This window comes from Notolepis coatsorum (assembly GCF_963971535.1).
Source record: "Notolepis coatsorum genome assembly, chromosome: 17".
NCBI classification, from domain to species: Eukaryota; Metazoa; Chordata; class Actinopteri; order Aulopiformes; family Paralepididae; genus Notolepis; species Notolepis coatsorum.
Window position 1 is genome coordinate 45,296,176 of NC_140181.1, and position 19,326 is coordinate 45,315,501.

Consider the following 19,326-nt stretch of genomic DNA (forward strand, 5'->3'; position numbering starts at 1 on the left):
TTCTGTACTTTAGTCTCTAAAAATGTAATCTACCTACCTCAGTTGTGAAAAAAAAATCAAAACTTCAAATAACCATACTTTCGACCGTTTTCGGCTTGCCATTGCCCCGACTGCTTTGTTGTTGAATCAAGTCAAATCCTAGGTAAGCGTATATTGTGCGTGTGAACGTTGACATGAAAAGAAAAAAGCAAAGAAAAAAAATTGTACAGTCAGTACTCTATTACAGTACCGACAACGGTATCTCATGTGAATCGATACTCGGTAGTACCGACGTGTTTCGGTAAGTACCTTTAAAAGTACCGAATTCGGTACCCATCCCTAGAGATCGCCAAAGTGCGATACCGCCCGCATTCTTTCATTTATTTGCATTTATTTTAAATTTGTTGGACCTTATGGTGTCCTTGTTCTGTTCTTGACTTATTGTTATGTTTTCTTCTTGACTTGTTTAAAGAAGACCTGTACGGCCCATGGGGACATTAACGTGTGTTGTTGGGCCTTATAAATAAATTTGATTTGATTTGATTTGATCCAGCTAGACGACGTATCGAGCACCCTTTGAAACCTTGTATCGATGCATGGTGTGTGGTGGATTATGTTGGCAATACGATGGACACCCAATACTTGGAATCGCGATCAGATAATTGGAATATTCTTTTTGGGGTACATCCTAGTGAAGGTAAGGACTATATGATATCAAACCTGCGTTGATCCAACCATGTCTTCACCTCGATCACAACGTGTGTGTAACGTTACTCCACAACGTATGCCGTTGGTGACGATCAAAGCATCAAAAAACGACCCCCCCCCCCCCCCCCCCCCCCCCCCCCTTTCATGCATTCATGATAAAACATAATACCTACTATATAGATTTCTTTTGGGAATAGTAGCGTGTTCAGGCAAGAAACGCCAACGGTTATAGTAGAATTGACGTATAAGGCTATTACTCAGCCTTTCGGGAATTACCCCAGACCACTCTAAAACCATACTTATATTCACCACGGTATAACACGGGAACGTATGGATGACATTTTTTTTTTTTTTCACATATTGAACGATAGATAGTTGATGTCAAATGGGCCATAGTATTGTATCCATAGCTATAATATAGAATATAGTTATAGCTCTACAAACAAGGTGACGCACTCCTATCTTTTAAAGCGTGGCATTGCTACGACGGGCCCCGTCTAATAGCTGGCAGTCAATGAGTTAAGCAGCAGTGTGGGGGGTAAAGTGTGTGTGTGGTTGTTGAGGGAGGGTAGAGAGACCCTGGTTTACTTTCCCCCACCTGCAGATGTATGGATTAGAACCGGCAAACTTCAGGTTACAAGTCTGCTTCTCTCTCTAAACCTCTAGGCTGCTGCCGCACCCTAATGATCTAGTTTAATCATCGCTGTCAAATTGATAGCGCCGGATTTTCACATTTATATCAGTGCATGACGGTGCGTTACTAAGGGGCATGAACTATATAAGCACTTGATATTCTGTAATGAACTAACTCTCATCCACTTTAAACCTATCAATACAAAATACTCTTATTATCCAGTACAGCCGCCCAGGGGTGGGAATATGTAAAGTGCCTTTTTTTGATAGAAGACATCTACAGTAGGACTGAACTCCCCCAACTCATCAAACTACATGTGCTCCGGGTGTCGTCGTCTTCTGCTCTGCCAATCTACCCTGGTCTCCACTAAAAAAGACCCTTCTGTGAAAAGACTCTGGAGTTGGCATCTTACCAGCCCACATTTGTAGGCGTTCCCGTCTCTCATCACTTGAGATGAGATTATGTTTAGCATTTTCATGTCGGCCTATGTTCTTTTTTGTCGTTTTGGCAGTAAGGGATGATGAGAGAATGAGAGAGTTGTTCAGCGCTGGCGGGATACGCTGATGAGAGTGGAATTACCATCTGCACCGGTGGCGTTGCTCTGCGTTGGAGCTGGCCGCATACCTTCGCACTATTATCACATAGCCGGCCGCAGCGCCAACACTAGCAAAGACTGATTGCTCGAAAGTAGCAAAGACAAACACAGGGACTTGTTTCCTTTTGATTTTGGCTTCTGCAGGTAAACCGGTTGAACAAAGTGTTCCATCTTCCAAGGGAACCGGAGAAAAGGATAGATGACAGGGTGCAATGAGACTCGAGGCAGAGTGGCGATGGAGTTTAAAAAGGAAGAACTAGACAGGAAATATGATTCCCTCTCTATACCGATGTACACATGGACAAACAAACACACACACATCAATGCAGGAGCCAGTTTAATAAGTACATTATTAAAACCATCTAACGCTGGTGCATTAGACCTATTTTATAGTGAATCAGACTTTTGCCTCCAGAGCAGCTTAAATTCTTTGAGGCAGGAAGTTAACAATATACTCGTTATCACCATACATAAAGATTTTCCGGGAGTAAATACTTGATATCTTAACACTTTCTGCGCCAAACCCGAGAAAGGTCGGGTTTCTTTTTTCCTTTGATCCCCGTTCTATACACTCAGCCGGAGCTCCCTAGGTCTCCTTGGCTCATCTGCCTACGTTGGAATTGCAATGTAGATCGAATCTCACCAGGTGGCAGTATCGCCTACCTTTTGAACTGGGATATCACTTGTCTTGTGATCAACTCCGGCTGTTTCCGCCTAGGAGTGGATCACAACATAGCAATCGGTGGAAGATTTGGTGCCTCAGAGCTATTATTTCCCATATGGTAGCCATGCCCAATATACACGAGTAATTGCGATCACCATGGGATCGACTGGGATTTATTCATTTTGGAGTACTTTCTGACTGAGGTAAGGTCTATCTTAGGAAACCTGCTGGTATTTCTTTTACATAAAACATGCTTCTGTATCGATCAGTGTCATAGTTAACCGGACATAAAACTTGCTTTTGGTAACGATCATAATTTTGAGTTAAAACGACGGTGTACCTTTGATTTGGAAGTATTTGGGGTTTTGGGGCGAGCAACCAGAACTATTTGGGCATATTGCATATAACGCGCCATATCTCGCGATCTATGAAAAAAGACTGGATTATTTTGGAAAGGGGTGATGTTTAGCGTGTAATAGTGCACAAACTACAGTATGTAGAAATTAACTTGTTAGTCAGTGATGGACTATGAACAATGCCTGTCAAATGAAAAACAATTGTCTCCATAGCTATAATACAGAACACACTATGGGTCTGCAAACATCGCTAAAATGGTCAATAACGCTGGCGCCATTGAGTAAAGATGGGAAAAGGGTGTGGCACTCAATGAGTTAATCATAACCATTGTTGCAAGACGTTATAATAAGGTCTCGTTATCTTGCATTGTTTCTACATAAGCAAGCACACCTCAATCAGCGCCAGACCCGAGGATAGTCGGGTTATCTCGACATGCGTTGAGCGCCAGGACCCCCGAAAACCAGAGTATAGTCGGGTTTTCATCGTTAGTACACATACAGACGCACAAAATTGTATCTGCATTGATTAACTGATCATCAAAACCAAGCTGAATCCATTAAACCCCTGTAGCGAATCACCGAAGCCAATACGCACACACAGTCGAACTGGAACGGTTTACCAACCATACACTCCCGGCATTCATAACTGGGACAATTATCCATACGAACGTCCCGCGTTCTAAGAAAAGATATCCGGACCCTCATACGTTCATCTTCCATACGCTTAACCATAACATAACTTACTTACCCAAACAACGTGTTCCTGAGTCCACATTCACGCACGAATCCGTACTCTCGAAACGTTAGAAAAACGCTCTAATACCCGAATCCACAATCATCCGATGTCTGGAAGTGGACCCATGGTCCATTCAACCTTAATAAACGGACGGCCACCGGTCCATAACCGCATTCTATAGAAGAATAAGTCTTTATTTGTCTTGTCATGCAGATTAACACACATGCGAGATGGGCGACCCACAGGAACACACTATAATGTCGCATGGCGCACAGTCTGTGACGTCACGTTCGCTGTGACGATCCCATCTAGAAAGAAACGTATCTGTATTTTTTACGGTATTAAAAATCATACCGTCGGGATTTCTAAATACCGTCATACCGCCCAAGCCTAATTCTGCATCAATATTGTTCCAAGCTGACATCCTTTATTACACCTAAGCGCAACATGCTTAGCGGGTATTCTAATACTTGTGTGTTTGTTTTTGTGTGTGTCTGTGTGTGTGTACTGGCATTTCTTCATCACAGCGATAACTTGCACTTTTCTCATTCAATTTGGATCAAATTCGCTATTAGTCAACCAGGGACCTTAAAAAATAAATAAAAAGGTTTTCAAATCTGTCTTCTGAAGACGTTTTCGCATGGTTAGATCTATGCAACGTTTCACTTTATTTTGAACCTTAGGTCCATCAGACCTCCATCAGAGCATGATGTATGAAGTCCATCAGACCTCCATCAGAGCATGATGTTTGAGGTCAAATAAAGTGAAACACTGCATAGATCAAAGTGTGTGGAAATGTCTTCCTTCAGTTTGGACTCATTGGGCCTCATTCACGAAGCGATATAAGAACAGATTTCGGGCGGCCGGGTAGCGCAGCGGACTAAGTGTCTGTCTACCACCACAGAGCCAGTGGGATCGAATCCGGCTGTGGTGCCTCCGGCTTGGCCGACCATCCATACTAACAAAATTGGCAGTGTTAGCGGGTGGGAAGCCGGCGTGGGTGGGTCCTGGTCGTTGTAAAACAGCAACTCCTACAGTTCGGTTGGGGCGCCTGCACAGCAAGGGAAGGATCTGGGAGAGGTAGTGTGACCTTCCACACGTTACACTCTCTCGGTGAGAGTCCACACTGCCAGGTGAAAAGAAGCGGTGGGCTGGCTACACATGTGTCGGAGGAAGCATGTGATAGTCTCCGCCCTCCCAGACCAATGGTAGGGGGTAGAGTGCGCAACGACCAGGAAGGGGAGTGGGAATTGGCATAACGACTAACATTGGGATGGGAGAAAAACGGAAAAAGAAGGGGGGAAAAGATAATAAAATTTATTTGTCTAAAAAAAAGAACAGATTGTTCTTAACTAGCATTTCTTCTTATTTTGTTCTTACCTGGGATTCAGCAATGTTTTCTTATTTTTGCTTTTCTCTTAGGCAAGACCAAATTCTAAGAGTGGTCGAGTGCACTCTTACCCAGATGAGAAACATTTTAAAAAGCCTACCATTCATCAGATTTATCTAGTGCTTTTCCTAATGCTCAAAGACACTTTACAAAACAAACAATATACAATACAATACAGTTTTAGTAGAGAAAATAAAAATAATATATAAAAAGGTGAGAGAGGAAGGAGTTCATGGGTTGAAAGCAAACCATTGCTCAATTGCCCCCAAATACCCCCAAATACAACTTTATAAACCCAGAACTTTTCATAGAACGCATATTTACAACCTCTCCTCTCCTCTCCTCCCCTCTCTCCTCTCCTCTCCTCTGAGATGACAGGTGACAGATCCGGTATTTCCCAACCTACTGCGCGATTGGTTCTTGACAAGCGTGCAGTCGTTCAGTATTTACAAAGCCTACTTTGCTGGAACGATTTATTTCGCACTATACAGTACAAGTATAAGTCTTTATTTGTCATCAGATTAACACACACACAGTCACACACATGCAATGAGCAACCCACAGGAACACACACATGCACTGAGTCGTGAGACATGCGTGTGTGTGTGTGTGCGCGCTTGGACGTGCGCTAAGGCTGCCTTGCTAAGCCATTTATTTATCCTGTTGAATGGATCAGCATGCAATGCCGAACCTCTCAAGCTGTTTTGCAGACGCCTCATTTGCCTTATAAGGAGCAGGCGAGGCGTGTCTGTATGCAAATGAATTGAGCTCGAACGCGCATTTCAATTTAATTCATCATTCAACACACCTGGGTAAGAACGGATTTGGACTTTAAGAACGGCTTGATGAATGTGGCAGTGACTTTTCTTATTTTTCTATCAACAGACGGGTAAGAAAGAATATAAGAAAAATAATAAGAAAATATTGGTGAATGAGGCCCATTGATTCTTCCAGCACCGTAGCAAAGATTTAGCCGGTGGGGGGAGAGGTGGTCACCCTGCGTTTTTTCAAATATGTCCAAAAAGATTAAGTTGTTTGTGTGTTTTGCAAGGACCAAGATGGTCAACCACACGGTTTTCCAAATGAGGGACTTGAGATATATGCAGTAGATATACTGTATACAGTAGATATATACAATACATATATAGAGGTATACAGTAGATATATTGTATAAAAAAAAAATATATATAAAAAATATAAAATCCACTAACCTTCTTAGTCTTATACTATCATGTCCTATCGTCCTACTATACTAATATGTCTTTACTACTATGCACTCAACACTGCAGTACCCAAGTTTCAGCACTGTTTGATGAACATTGTTGAGAGAGTTGTACCCTTCCTGCTGACCTGTCGTACTTTTAAGTCGCTTTGGAGCGTCAGCTAAATGTATACAGTAGATATATTGTATACAGTAGATATATACAGTAGACTTATATACAGTAGATATATACAATACATATACAGTAGAAAACCACGGTTTCCATAATGAACTGCCTGCTGAGAGTCTTCCTCATGCCCCCCGCCTCTCATGCAGCTGACCTCTCTGGAGCTGCAGTACGTCTCTCCCAAGCTGCTGATGTGTCGGGACCTGGAGCTGGCCGTACCCGGCACCTACGACCCCAACCAGCCCATCATCCGCATCCAGTCCATCGCCCCCTCCCTGCAGGTCATCACGTCCAAGCAGCGCCCACGCAAACTCACCATCATGGGTAAGACGGGAGGCAGAGCGGGCCGTGTCCACTGCAGCGATCTGCATGTACCAACACTGCTACTGAGTAGTTTCCATCACATCTGAGGCCAACAGCCATGTGCAAGGGATAATCAACGAGTAGGTGTGCTTTAAACGGCTTTAAGGCACAGCGTGGAGGCGAATAACCACTCCGACGTGCAGCGGATTGCCTCGCGGTTTACCTTGATTGCCCCCGCGTAGTGCTTGAAAACTGGTTAACACACACCTACAAGTTGATTATTACGCTTATACCATGGTCATTTGCCAACAATATAAAATAAAAGTGTGTTTTCCCTCCCAGTCGTTAGTTTATCAAGTTGATAAGTTAGCTGTGCTCTTTAATGTTGCTATGGTTACAGATTGGGTAGCAGATGAATTTAGAACAGTGATTAAGTGAAAAAGTGAAAAGTGCTATACAAATAAAGTTATTATTATTAAACTTGAGCCGAACTACGTACGTGTGCATTAAATGGTTTTAACGCACACCTGCCAGCCAATCAGAAAGGAGTATTCACACTCAGAAGGTTAGATCTCTTAGAAAAAGATTGATTATATCTCAATCATTTCAGTCTAATGACCCCAGTAAGAACATCCGCACACTGTCCTCTTCGCGTAATTTTTTTTACCAACAAACTAAAAAAGATTTCGCGATCTGATTGGCCACTGACGTTTCTGGTCATGTGACATCTGCGCCAATTGTGTGACGCCTGTTTCTATCACTGGTTAAGCTTAGGCACTCTTTCGAAGTTGGTTAAGGTTAGAGTTTGTCTTAGAGCAGGGCGAGAGAACACCAGCCCTGATTCCAAACCCTAACCTTAACCAACTTCGAAAGAGTCGCCTAAGCTTAATCAGTGATAGAACTAGGCGTTAGGTAGTTTGCAGGCTGTTAGAGGCGGAAATAGGCACAGAAACAGGCATCACGCGATTGGCGCAGATGTCACATGACCAGAAACGTCAGTGGCCAATCAGATCGCGGAAAAATGCAAGTTTGTTGGTAAGAAAATAGACGCGTCCTCTTCAGTGCAAAAAAACATATTTACTTTTATTTATTTTCATTATAATCTAATGGCCCCCAAAACTAATGGTCTATGTGTACATTGTTCAAAAAAGTAATGGATTGATCAGCACCCTGTCAAAGTAATGGATTGCTCAGGTCAGAATTGGTATCGGCTGTTAGCATGCACCGTCCCGCATATGGGATGTTTTTATATTAGGACGATTTGCCCACCGGCACTTTGGCGAACCCTAGTGGCTCGGGTGTGCATATTTTGTAATACAATATATATATCGAATTGAAGGCTTATTTGTTGCCTGTCGATAGCGACAAGATCCGCCAAAATCCGTTCAGCTGTTCTCGAGTTACATGCCGGTATTTGAGGCTTGTGCAAAGGTATTGCGCAAAAAATACCACTCCCGACTCTTGGCGCAGTAGTTCCGTCAATCTAGATCCGATCTCGAAAATTATTGTGGAGGGTTGTAGCCAATGAGTGTGGCTTTCTAACCCTTTAATCGCCAATGACGTGTTAAGACGTCATTCCTCGCCATGCGTAATCTGCCAATGACGTTTTACAGCGTCTTTGAGATCAATATTTCAAATTTCTGTCATGGTAATCATATTTCACCCACGGATCATTGACTGGTGCTGTAGGACTCCGCTAAACTCTCCAACGCTTCAACACCGCCACCTGGTGGCCGATCGGCGAGTTACAACCGGATATTGATAATTGTGACGCCGGTGTGTCTCCATCTGGACACACTGGATAATCGATCCGTTGCCATAACTCGATAAACAACATTATTTGGACGTATATAGTATTATACAACCCGGAAATGGTTCGCCTAGATCAACATCCCATAATAGCGATCTTTTTGCTCCAGTATCATCCCCCATCGCTACGAGGAAGCTGCGGTGAGTTTCAGCGTTTTTGATTATTATTATCCATACAAACTGCTATGATCAATATATCACCCATACTACATGAAACATTTAACGTCGGTCATTGCATTATAAACGACCCCCCCCCCGGTCACCAGCAGATGATGAGTCATGACGTTTAGGACCTTGTACAATTGACATTTTTTATCTGGCGTCAATCGCTATCAAACTGCATTTGATGATCTAATATATGCATAAATGGCTATAACTCACGTTCTATGAAATACTGCAGAAAACGATAAAAACATATTTATACTCTAGACCGTATTTTTGTATGAATGTGTGAATGAAAAAGTAAAAACATTCCTACACCCTGAACGATAGCTAATCGATGTTGAATGGGCCATAGTAATGTCAATTTAGCAGTGATGGGCAGTAGCTAGCTACAAGTAGCGACGCTACATAGCTTAACTACAATTCTCAGTAGCGTGCTGGTAGCTCGCTACTTTTTAACCAGGGTAGCGATCTCTGTAGCGGAGCTATTTATAGAACGAAGTAGTAACGTAGCGACGAGAAACGTTACACGCTACTTTCGGGAGAAACAGTCTAGACTAGAAGATCTGCGAGGAGAAAAAAAAACTCCCCGTAAAAAAAACCCACTGATTGGTTGGTTTGTTTAGATATGAGTGACGACTCACGATTGGGTATGGTAGGCCAAAACATTACGGGTAGGCCAATCAGAGGCAGGATAGGGCGGGACTCCAGCCGCAAAGCAGGAAGTGAAAATCAAAACACAGAGGTATGGAATGAATGCAATTTAACGGATTACATGAACCAGTCTGCGCGAAATGGCAGAGGGGTTCGATGGCATTGATGAACTAACTTGAGGACACATTCAGGTGAGCTGATGAAAATCAACTGTTCCCAAACAGCACACAAGTCAGTACACTTTGTCAACAGCTTTAACTAAGATAGCTGCTATCATGATGTTTCACTGTAGGCAGAAAATGAACAATATTATTGGGGTGGAGAAAAAAAGAGGGAAAAGCAGGGGGGGTCCCCACATGATTTTGGGGCCATGGAATGTTTTGTGAGTTACATATTTAAATACATTTGGTCATTTAGCTGACACTTTCATTCAAAGCAACTTACAAATTGTGTACAACAAGTCAGTAGGAGTGGTACATATCTAGCAGCCAAGGATAAGTAGTATTGTTTGTCAGTGTCAAGCTTGAGTGTTATACTCTGAGTACATACTGTAGTAGTATAGACATATTAGCATAGTTGGTAGTAGTATATACATGGTAGCATAATACTAGTAAAATGAAGTAAAACAATTCAGATATTGAAGAAGTGTGTAATACAAGTTCATGTTAAAAGGATGACACAAAAAGCCAGACCGAGGGCTTGTTTCAGTTTTATAATAAACAATCAAACTGAGAATTTTTTTTCCTGCCTATTTGTTTGGTGGAAACTTGGTCACGAAGTAAAAAAAAAAAAAAGAAAAAAAAGTAGTGCCGATGTAGCTAGCTATTTTTGCCATGTTCTTGTAGTGTAGCTTGCTACATTTCTCTGGGGATAGCTTCCATTGTAGTTGAGCTATATTTAATTGAGAGTAACTTGTAGTGTAGCTTGCTACATTTTCCAAGTAGCTTGCCCATCACTGCAATTTAGCAATACAATTTAAAAAGTTATAGCCCTGCAAAGTAGGTGAACATCTCCATAGACAAATAGAGCTGGCAGACTGGCTACAAGGATGGATATAAGCGTGGCAGAGAAAGGGCTAATGATACCCCACTTGGGGATGTATGAATCTAAAAAAAACTAACGAGCCAAAACAGGAAGAGAAAAACAGCCGAATGAATTGAAGTCTATGAGAAAACTGAGTTTTTCTTTTGTACACAAAATCACTCCTAATCACTCATTTCTGAATGAATCTTTATCAAATTTGGACATGTACTAGATAAGGCTTCAGGCTATGGGTCCGTATGGATTTGTAACCCATACCATGCATACCTTCTGGGGAAATACTACCTCTGGACTACTAACTACTACAGAAAATTGAGTAACAAGTTTTTCTACAACTCAAGTTCAGACCCATGTTAGTCTATTACGTTAGCACTAAAAGTGAATAATTTTTTCTGGAATCAAAAACTCATCTTTTGAAAGAATGTCATCTTTCAAAAGAGACCAGGCTCATGCATGTGCTATAAGTATAAAGTATGTTGTTTTGGTTTGCAAAAAAAGTATGCAGTCCTCAAAAACGAAAACTAAAATGGCCAGGAGACTCATTCAAATCAAATCAAATCTAATTTATTTGTAAGGCCCGACAACACACGTTAATGTCCCTATGGGCCAGACACGTCTTCTTTAAACAAGTCAAGAAGAAACATCACAATAAGTCAAGAACAAAACAAGAACACTATAAAGTCCAATTTTTTTTTAATAAATGCAAAATAAATAAATGCAACACTCCCAGACATACCCCACGTGAAGGTAAGGAAAAACTCACTAAAACCTAGCAATAGGAAAGGGCCATTCAAGGGGGATCTCCCTTCTTAGATGTCGGTGATAGTAGTGTTGCAATAAAACAGGTGAACAGTTGGTAGGCATGCACTCATATGTGTAGTGAAACACAGATAAGTGCATGCGATAGCAACTGAACATTTTGAAAGATTAAAGATAGATCTGATAGTGATAGCAACTGAACATTTTGAAAGATTAAGATTAAAGATAGAGCTGATAGCGATAGCAACTGAACATTTTTGAAAGATTAAAGATAAAGCTGATAGCGGATCTATTTGAGGCGAAGGGGCGGCGCAGATAGGGTCGCATCCTCCCGGTCTTCATCACGGGACGTCGAACACTCCAGTCATCACTCCGAGACAGCCACTCACAGGGAGACAGGGAGACGGGACAGGCGTTAGACAGTTTGCGTGATTGTGATGTGCGGACATAGCAATAGATACAAGTGGTAAGCATATCATTGCAGGTTAAGAGGTTAAAAAGTGGCTTGAGTCCACCCCTACAGTCCACCCTCCTGAAGGGTTTCTATTAGTTTTTAATAGGTTTTGATTTTGACTGTATATATTTTTTATTTGATTTATTTAACCTTTATTTAACCAGGCAGGTCAATTAAGAACAACCTCTTATTTACAATGATGGCCTAGCGAGTCAAAAGGGCCCCTTGAAGGCCAAAAAAAGGGGACCAAAAAATAAAGTATAAAATATAGTATGCCGTTTATTTCCAACCTGGTGCTATAGAGCAGGGGTTCCCAAAGTTTTCAGGCCGCGACCCCAGAAATAACGGTGTCAGAGAGCCACCACCTCCACTATTATAGGAGGTAAAAAAATATATACATATATATATATATATTTTTTTTATAAATGGAAATGTATGGTTGAAACATGCAAACGTTCAAACGCACACACACTAATAAGCATTGGAGGCTTTTAACCAGGGCCGGACTGGGGAAATCATTCAGGCCAGGAAATATAGTGCGAAATATAGCCCCAGTCAGGCCACTTTTTAAGCAAGGGGTCCCCCACCAGGATTTTTCTCATTCTGGTGCAGGAATTCTTCTATTTGTACCCTTTAAATGCCAGTGTTTGTGATGGCATCACAAATTATTGTTAAAAAACAGGCTAGCATATGTATGATTAGCAACAACGCTTCAGTTTTTTTGTAATGTCAGATTGAAAAAAATACTCACTCTTACCATAAGGGACTAAATTGTCCTCTTCAAAAACGCCATAAAAATATTACTATATGTTGAAATAATTTACCACTTTTTCTTTCATAAATCTTTTATTCAACTTCAGCCCTGATCATAACACCACATATTCATTTTATACCCTTTAAATGCCAGTGTGTGTGATGGCATATATTTGCAATATATCAAATGCAAAGTAGATTTTTCTGGGGGGGATTATTACAGGCTAGCATGTGTCAATGATTAGCAACAACACTGATTTTGATGGATTTTTAGTTTTTTTGTAAGGGTCCCGCCTCCACCAATCGCATGCGGCTCCTTTTGTGTGTGTGTGTGTGTGAGCAAGAGAGAGAGATAGTTCTCCAACTTGTGTGAGTTGCAGTGATCTCCTGGTTGTTCCCCATCTAGGTTATCTAACTATTGCGCCGCTGCAACTAGAAACACTGGCCTGGCCTGCTTCTAAGTTCAGTGGCCTGACTGCATTAAAAATGAAATATTTTTTCTTTTTTAAATCATCTGGCGACCCCCCCACGGCGGCTTGTGACCCCTCTAGGGGTCGCAACCCCCACTTTGGAACCACTGCTATAGAGCTTAGTCCTCAGATGGTTCTACCCTCATGGTAGTAGAACATGGAGAATTCTCTGTGCTATAGAGCTTGGTCCTCAGATGGTTCTACCCTCATGCTGGTATAAAATGGAGAATATGGAGTGCATATAACGGCAGATAATAAAAACAAAGAAACCATGGCACACCGCTTACCTGTGACATTCGCGTTGCATCATGCACAGGCTTTTAGTTTCTTCTTCCGATCTATCCTATGAACCTTTGCACAATAGACTTTGCACAGACTGTAGCCCATAAATCACTTCACCTGAACCACGCAGAGACCGAGGCATGTGTAAAGATCCAAGACATACCGTGTGGCGTAAGGCAACGAATGCTCTCACCTCTCTCCTAGCAACATGGAACACATCTCGTACTGGGATTGTCATCAGTAAGCAGAGGCCCTTTTCCCGCTTTCATCTCTTTCTCTCCTCACTCTCTTTTGTCCGCGTGCCGACAAAGGCGGAGTTGTTTTTGGAACCGAAAACGTTATTGATGCGTTGCCTCCACAGGGAGTATCGCCTGACTCCATCGCCGCTTGTATGGCAATTACGGTGGTGTCGGGAATCATTGTAATCTGGTCTGTGGAGGATAGTCAGGTTATTATAAGGTCGTCTATGCGCCATTATATAACAGTCAGTTATCCGTACCGCACTGGTAGAGTCGTTGGATGTAATTTTCCTTAATGCAACAGAGAATACTCAGCATTCCACTGGGGGAAAAGGGCGTTTGCAGCTACTTTACGTAATTCATCAGTTATATATGAGTTTTGTTCTTTCTCCTCCATGTGAGCTGGTCAGGAAGAACTGCTTGATCACGACACGTCGTGACCCCAGTCAGATTTCTGCAGATAATATTTCTGCAGATAATAATTCACAACTGATCTCTGAATTCCACTGTTGTTTTTTGAGTGTGGAGCTTAAAGGTGCACTATGCAGTTTTCGGGGGAGGGGGCAGGTTTGTTTACATTTGCAGAGTATGCAATTTGTTTACAAAAGTTATTTACTATACATTTCATTTTTTTTTTTTATCCACTTTTTCTCCCCATTTTCTATTTTTCTCCCATCCCAATTTCGTATTTCCAATTCTTCCCTCCCCTGTATTGAACGTTGCTAGACTATGCCTCCCACTGGTCGGCTGTAGTGAGGATAGAAGCCTTGCATCACGTGTCCCCTCCGGTACACGACGAGGCAGCCTGTCGCATCTTTTCACCGCAGCAGCTCGAACTCTCAGTGGTGAGGAGTAACGTGTGGGAGGCTCACACTGCCCCCGATACTTCCTGTTTCCGCCGCACCGGCATCACCCACCGACCTGTAGGAGTCGCTGTCCACAACGTCCAATCCCCACCCACCGGCTTTCCCACCCTCTAACACTGCCAATTGTGTTAGTATGACGGCCGGCCAAGCCGGTAGCAACGGCGAGAGCTGGGCTCGATACCAGCATCTCCTGCGTTAGTGGCGAGCACCTTGCCCACTGCGCCACTCAGCCGCCTATATACATTTCATTCTTAAAAGTATTCCATCGTATAATGCCACCATGAATCAAAATCAAAATAACCTTGAGGACACTGTAATTGCGGGTCCTGCCAATGTAAACAACCACAGCGAGTAGTGAATCTACACTTTTCAGGCCAGATGTCTATCCTCAGACAGTGTTCCAGTGTTTTTTTTTTTTTTTCTCCCTTCCACAATTTCGTATTGTCCAATTCTACCCTCCCCTGTCTCGAACGCTGTTAGGCCATGCCTCCCACAAGCCGGCTGCAATGTGGACGAAGCCTTGCATCACGTGTCCCCTCCGGTACTCGAGGAGGCAGCCGTCGCATCTTTTCACCTGCACAGCGCGATCTCTCAGCGGCGAGGGTCTGCGTGGGAGGGACACGCCACCCCTGTCGCTTCCTGATTCTACTGCGCAGACGCACCAACTGACCTGTAGGAGTCACTGTCCACAACGTCCGATCCCCACCCACCAGCTTCCCACCCCCTAATACTGCCAATTGTATTAGTATGAACGACCAGCCAAGCTGGTAGCAACGCCGAGAGCTGGGCTCGAACCCAGCATCTCCTGCGTTGGTGGCGAGCGCCTTGCCCACTGCGCCACTTAGCCGCCCTTGTTTATTCAGTTGTGAAATTGTTTTATATATATAATTTGTTTTACTTCTGAGTTTCAAATGTCTCTCCCAAAGCTTTATTTACAGGGAAATACCACTTAATTGCCCTACTTCACTGTGATGTTAATATGGAACTAGAACGCCTCATAGCAGGGGGTTAGCTTGTCAAAAGGATTTTTCTTTTTTCTTTTTTAACTGTTTAGTGAATGCAATAGCTGTTTGGTAAATTAAAGGACAAGGCTTTAGATATGACATTTATCGTGTGATTTTAACAATCACAACAACTGAAATAGATTACACAGGTAATTTCAATATAGCTTGTTGTTTTCAATGAGAGTGTTATTATGATCCCAGAGGGCAATTATTTGTCCAAGAGCAGCACAACGAGGACATGTCCTTGGTTTTGATTACATTAAGCTGTGAAAAGGCAGCGGGAATGTGTGGCATTTACAGCCCCTCTCCTGCCACAGCAATATGTACTTCCTGTTTGTATAGTGAGGTCACAGTGAAATGGGTCCAGGAGGTTTAAGAACCGGTTTTCTTCCCATAATGGTGCAGGTGAGAGTCCAATCAATATCTGTCAACACCATGACCTGAAAGATCTTAACCTGTGATGTCATCGCATGTGAAATCTAGAGCTGCTCAACAGAATAAATTGGGAATTTTAAGATGATAAATCTGACTGTTCGAGCCAATGGAGGGATTTTCTGTGGATTTACTGTTGCATGAAAATTTATTTGAGTATAAAAACGCAGAACATTCTATAGGTCCACAAAATCTGTCTCCGGGTTCATTGTCTGTGGAGCAGCTCTGGATTTTTCATCTTGATTACAGGGTTGAGTCTCTGGTTTCTTGGGGGGAGGGCTTTTTTATGCTAACAGTATCGACTAGGCTATCTCAGATCATAGAAGCAACATTATGTGACTCCTGAAATTGGGTGGTATTCCCCTTTTAAGTGTTCATACTTCGTGTTAGGCCCGAGAATCTCTGTCCATATTGACCATCTCAGGTCAAGTAAGGTTAGTGGTTCCATTCCCATTGGGGCTACCCAGACTGAACATATATGCATTGATGGTTTTATAAGGCGCTTTGGATCAAATAATCCATCCAATGGCATAATGTTAGGTTAAACAGGTGTTGAGTGGAGCATTAATGTCGTGTGTTGTGGCGCCCCCTGCAGGCAGTAACGGCCATGAGTTCATGTTCCTACTGAAAGGCCATGAAGACCTGAGGCAGGATGAGAGAGTGATGCAGCTGTTTGGTCTGGTCAACACCCTGCTGGCCAATGACCCGGCCTCCCTGCGCAAGAACCTCAGGTAGCGCGCACACACACACACACACACACACACATACACATACGCACAGAATCTCAGAATCTAGGGCAACACACAAAAATGCACACACACTCACACACTCACTCACTCACTCACTCACTCTCTCTCTCACAGACACACACACACACACACACACACACACACACACACACACACACACACACACACACACACACACACACACACACACACACACACTCACACATACAGGCACAACCTGCAGATACACATGTAACAAACATATTCACAAAAGAACCTCACTCACACAAGCCTTACCTAAACATAAGCCTTGTCTTTAATGGCCAACAACCCCACCTCCTTGTGCAAGAACCTGAGGTCTCCTACACACACACACACACATACACACACATACACACACACACACACACACACACACACACACACACACACACACACACACACACACACACACACACACACACACACACACACACACACACACAGAATCTAGGTAAAACATACACACAAGAATCTCTCACACACAACAACAATAACCTATTTTCCATCATGCACATGAAGTGAATTGGAGGTCACCACTCAAGCCTGTCAGAGGAAACACCTCAGGTAAACCCATGCACCAGACATACACTCTTTAAGATATACACATATACACACATACACATATACACACATACACACATACACACATACACACATACACACGCGCCTCTGGATGCAGAAACAACCAGTGTGTTTCTCTGTTCTTGTGTCTAGTATCCAGCGCTATGCCGTGATCCCTCTGTCCACCAACTCAGGGCTGATTGGCTGGGTGCCACACTGTGACACGCTGCACGCCCTCATCAGGGACTACAGGGAGAAGAAGAAGATCCTGCTCAACATCGAGCACCGCATCATGCTCAGGGTCAGCAACACATCATGACCCAGACACTTGTATGAGGGAGGGAGGGAGGGAGGGAGGGAGGGAGGGAGGGAGGGATAGATGATGGATTCATGGATGGATGGATGGATGGATGAATGATGGATGGATGAGGATGGATAGATGGATGGATGATAGATGCATGCATGGATGATGGATTGGATGATGGTTAGAGAGCAGGGGGCTGATCAATTCAATTAAATGAATATTGAAATCACAATATGGTCTATATCCATATTGCAGGAGGCTGCAACACTTGTTAAATGCAGAATGTGTATTAAAGTACCATTTATTTATAAAAAAAAAAAAATTTACCATCCGCTGCAGAGATGTCCACAAATAATATTCTACATCAGTCAAAAATGTAATAATCCAAATGGTTGAGACCCGATGGATAAAAGACATGGAATATGTTGTTGTAAAATAAGGTAGTTTATAAACGGAGAGAGTGAAGGATACTGTGTGTGTGTGCACATGCAACAGTGATGGAATTGGAAGGCAACCTGGTGCTCTGGGCAAAATTATAATATGCCACCCACTAATGCGCACTTCCCCAACTAAAAATAAAACACAAATGCCTCACATTGTTGTTACCTAATGTAAGCCGGCACCATATCAAAATCAACATGTAAATTAATTCAGCTGATGAATAATGTTGACTCGCCCTCAAAAAAGAAATGTCTTATCTTCCCTGCATTGCCAACCTCTCAATAATCCTGGGGTGAGAATGACGTGAGCATGACGTGAGCACCATATGGTTTTGAATACTGGATCCCCCCCCCCGCATTGGCTGGCTAAGATGCTATATCGTCACTTAGTATTAATAACTGTAGCAACCAAAACAACACCAAATAGTACTTTGTGTGGAGCATCTTGGCAGAGAGGAATGGAAACCACAGCAGGCAGACAAAGTAATGAATTTAACTAATTCATGAGACAGAAGTTTGGTTCCCAAACCTTTTTTAGTCAGGCCTCCCTTGGGTAACCCCCCCCCCCCCCCACACACACACACATGCAGTACAGTATATATATATATATATATATATATATATATATATATATATATATATATATATATATATATATTTTTTTTTTTTTTTTTATGGCCAAATGTATTATAAAAATACCACACCATCTATTTTGTATTTTTTTTCTATTGGTATTTTTTCATTCGAACATTAACACATTCAGAGCCACGCCCCTATGCCCAAAATAGGCCGTTCCGTGCCAGCGCTTTAGTCAATGGGAGGATGGGGAAATTTGCGAACGCTTAAACTATATCTTAAATTATGGCTATGGGTCTAATACACCCGTCGCTTATCAATGACTTGCGTGCAGTCAACATGTACGAAACGGATTGTTTTTCATCCGTACATTTCCATTTTATACCGTTTTGAATACGAGTATAGTTTTGGAGAGTTCTAGTAATTCCAGAAAAATCCGCGATAATAGCTCTTTAGTGGAATACACAAAACACGTTGTCATTTTTCGGCTGATTTATGAATAGTTTTCAAATAAACGCTAGATTATCGATAGTATTTGTGTCTTTATGCACGCTAGAGAAGCGGGCTGAAAAATCGATTATCCATGACCTGGTCAGCGCTAATGTCACACACACACACACACGCTGCGATGGCGGTGACATCTGATTACCACAAGACTCGTAACATAAATTCCTTACCTCACATCAGATGTTCTGCAAAAAGATTAATCCAATTCCTGATCGCCATTCCAAATATCGATCGCGTTTATTGATCCAACGTTATAGTCCGAAACACATAATCGACACTGCTCTGAGGGTCCTCAGTCAATCTGGTAACACGGTACTGCATGCCCGAGAAGCAAGACCCGGATCAGAGTTATTTTTTCGATGCACATTCACAGTCAATCCAATCCAATGATGTGCAATACCATCCGGGAGACGATAGGCGGCAGTATTTGCCCTTTTGCGAGCTCAGACCCATTCCCAATGATAACATCAGGTTGGATGGATGAAAATGA

General features: G+C 42.6%; 1 protein-coding gene across 3 annotated transcripts in view; it reads left to right on the forward strand.

The window, feature by feature from the left end:
* mtor (mechanistic target of rapamycin kinase) overlaps positions 1 to 19,326 on the forward strand; it is a 368,371-nt gene that overhangs the window by 314,804 nt on the left and 34,241 nt on the right. For 2 of the 3 annotated variants that reach the window (XM_084334134.1, XM_084334135.1), the window contains exons 46-49: positions 6,600 to 6,774; positions 16,274 to 16,409; positions 16,968 to 17,012; positions 17,163 to 17,310. In XM_084334134.1, coding sequence (XP_084190260.1) covers positions 6,600 to 6,774; positions 16,274 to 16,409; positions 16,968 to 17,012; positions 17,163 to 17,310 — 504 coding nt within the window. The remainder of the gene's footprint in view (positions 1 to 6,599; positions 6,775 to 16,273; positions 16,410 to 16,967; positions 17,013 to 17,162; positions 17,311 to 19,326) is intronic. The other variant, XM_084334136.1, reaches the window with a different exon arrangement.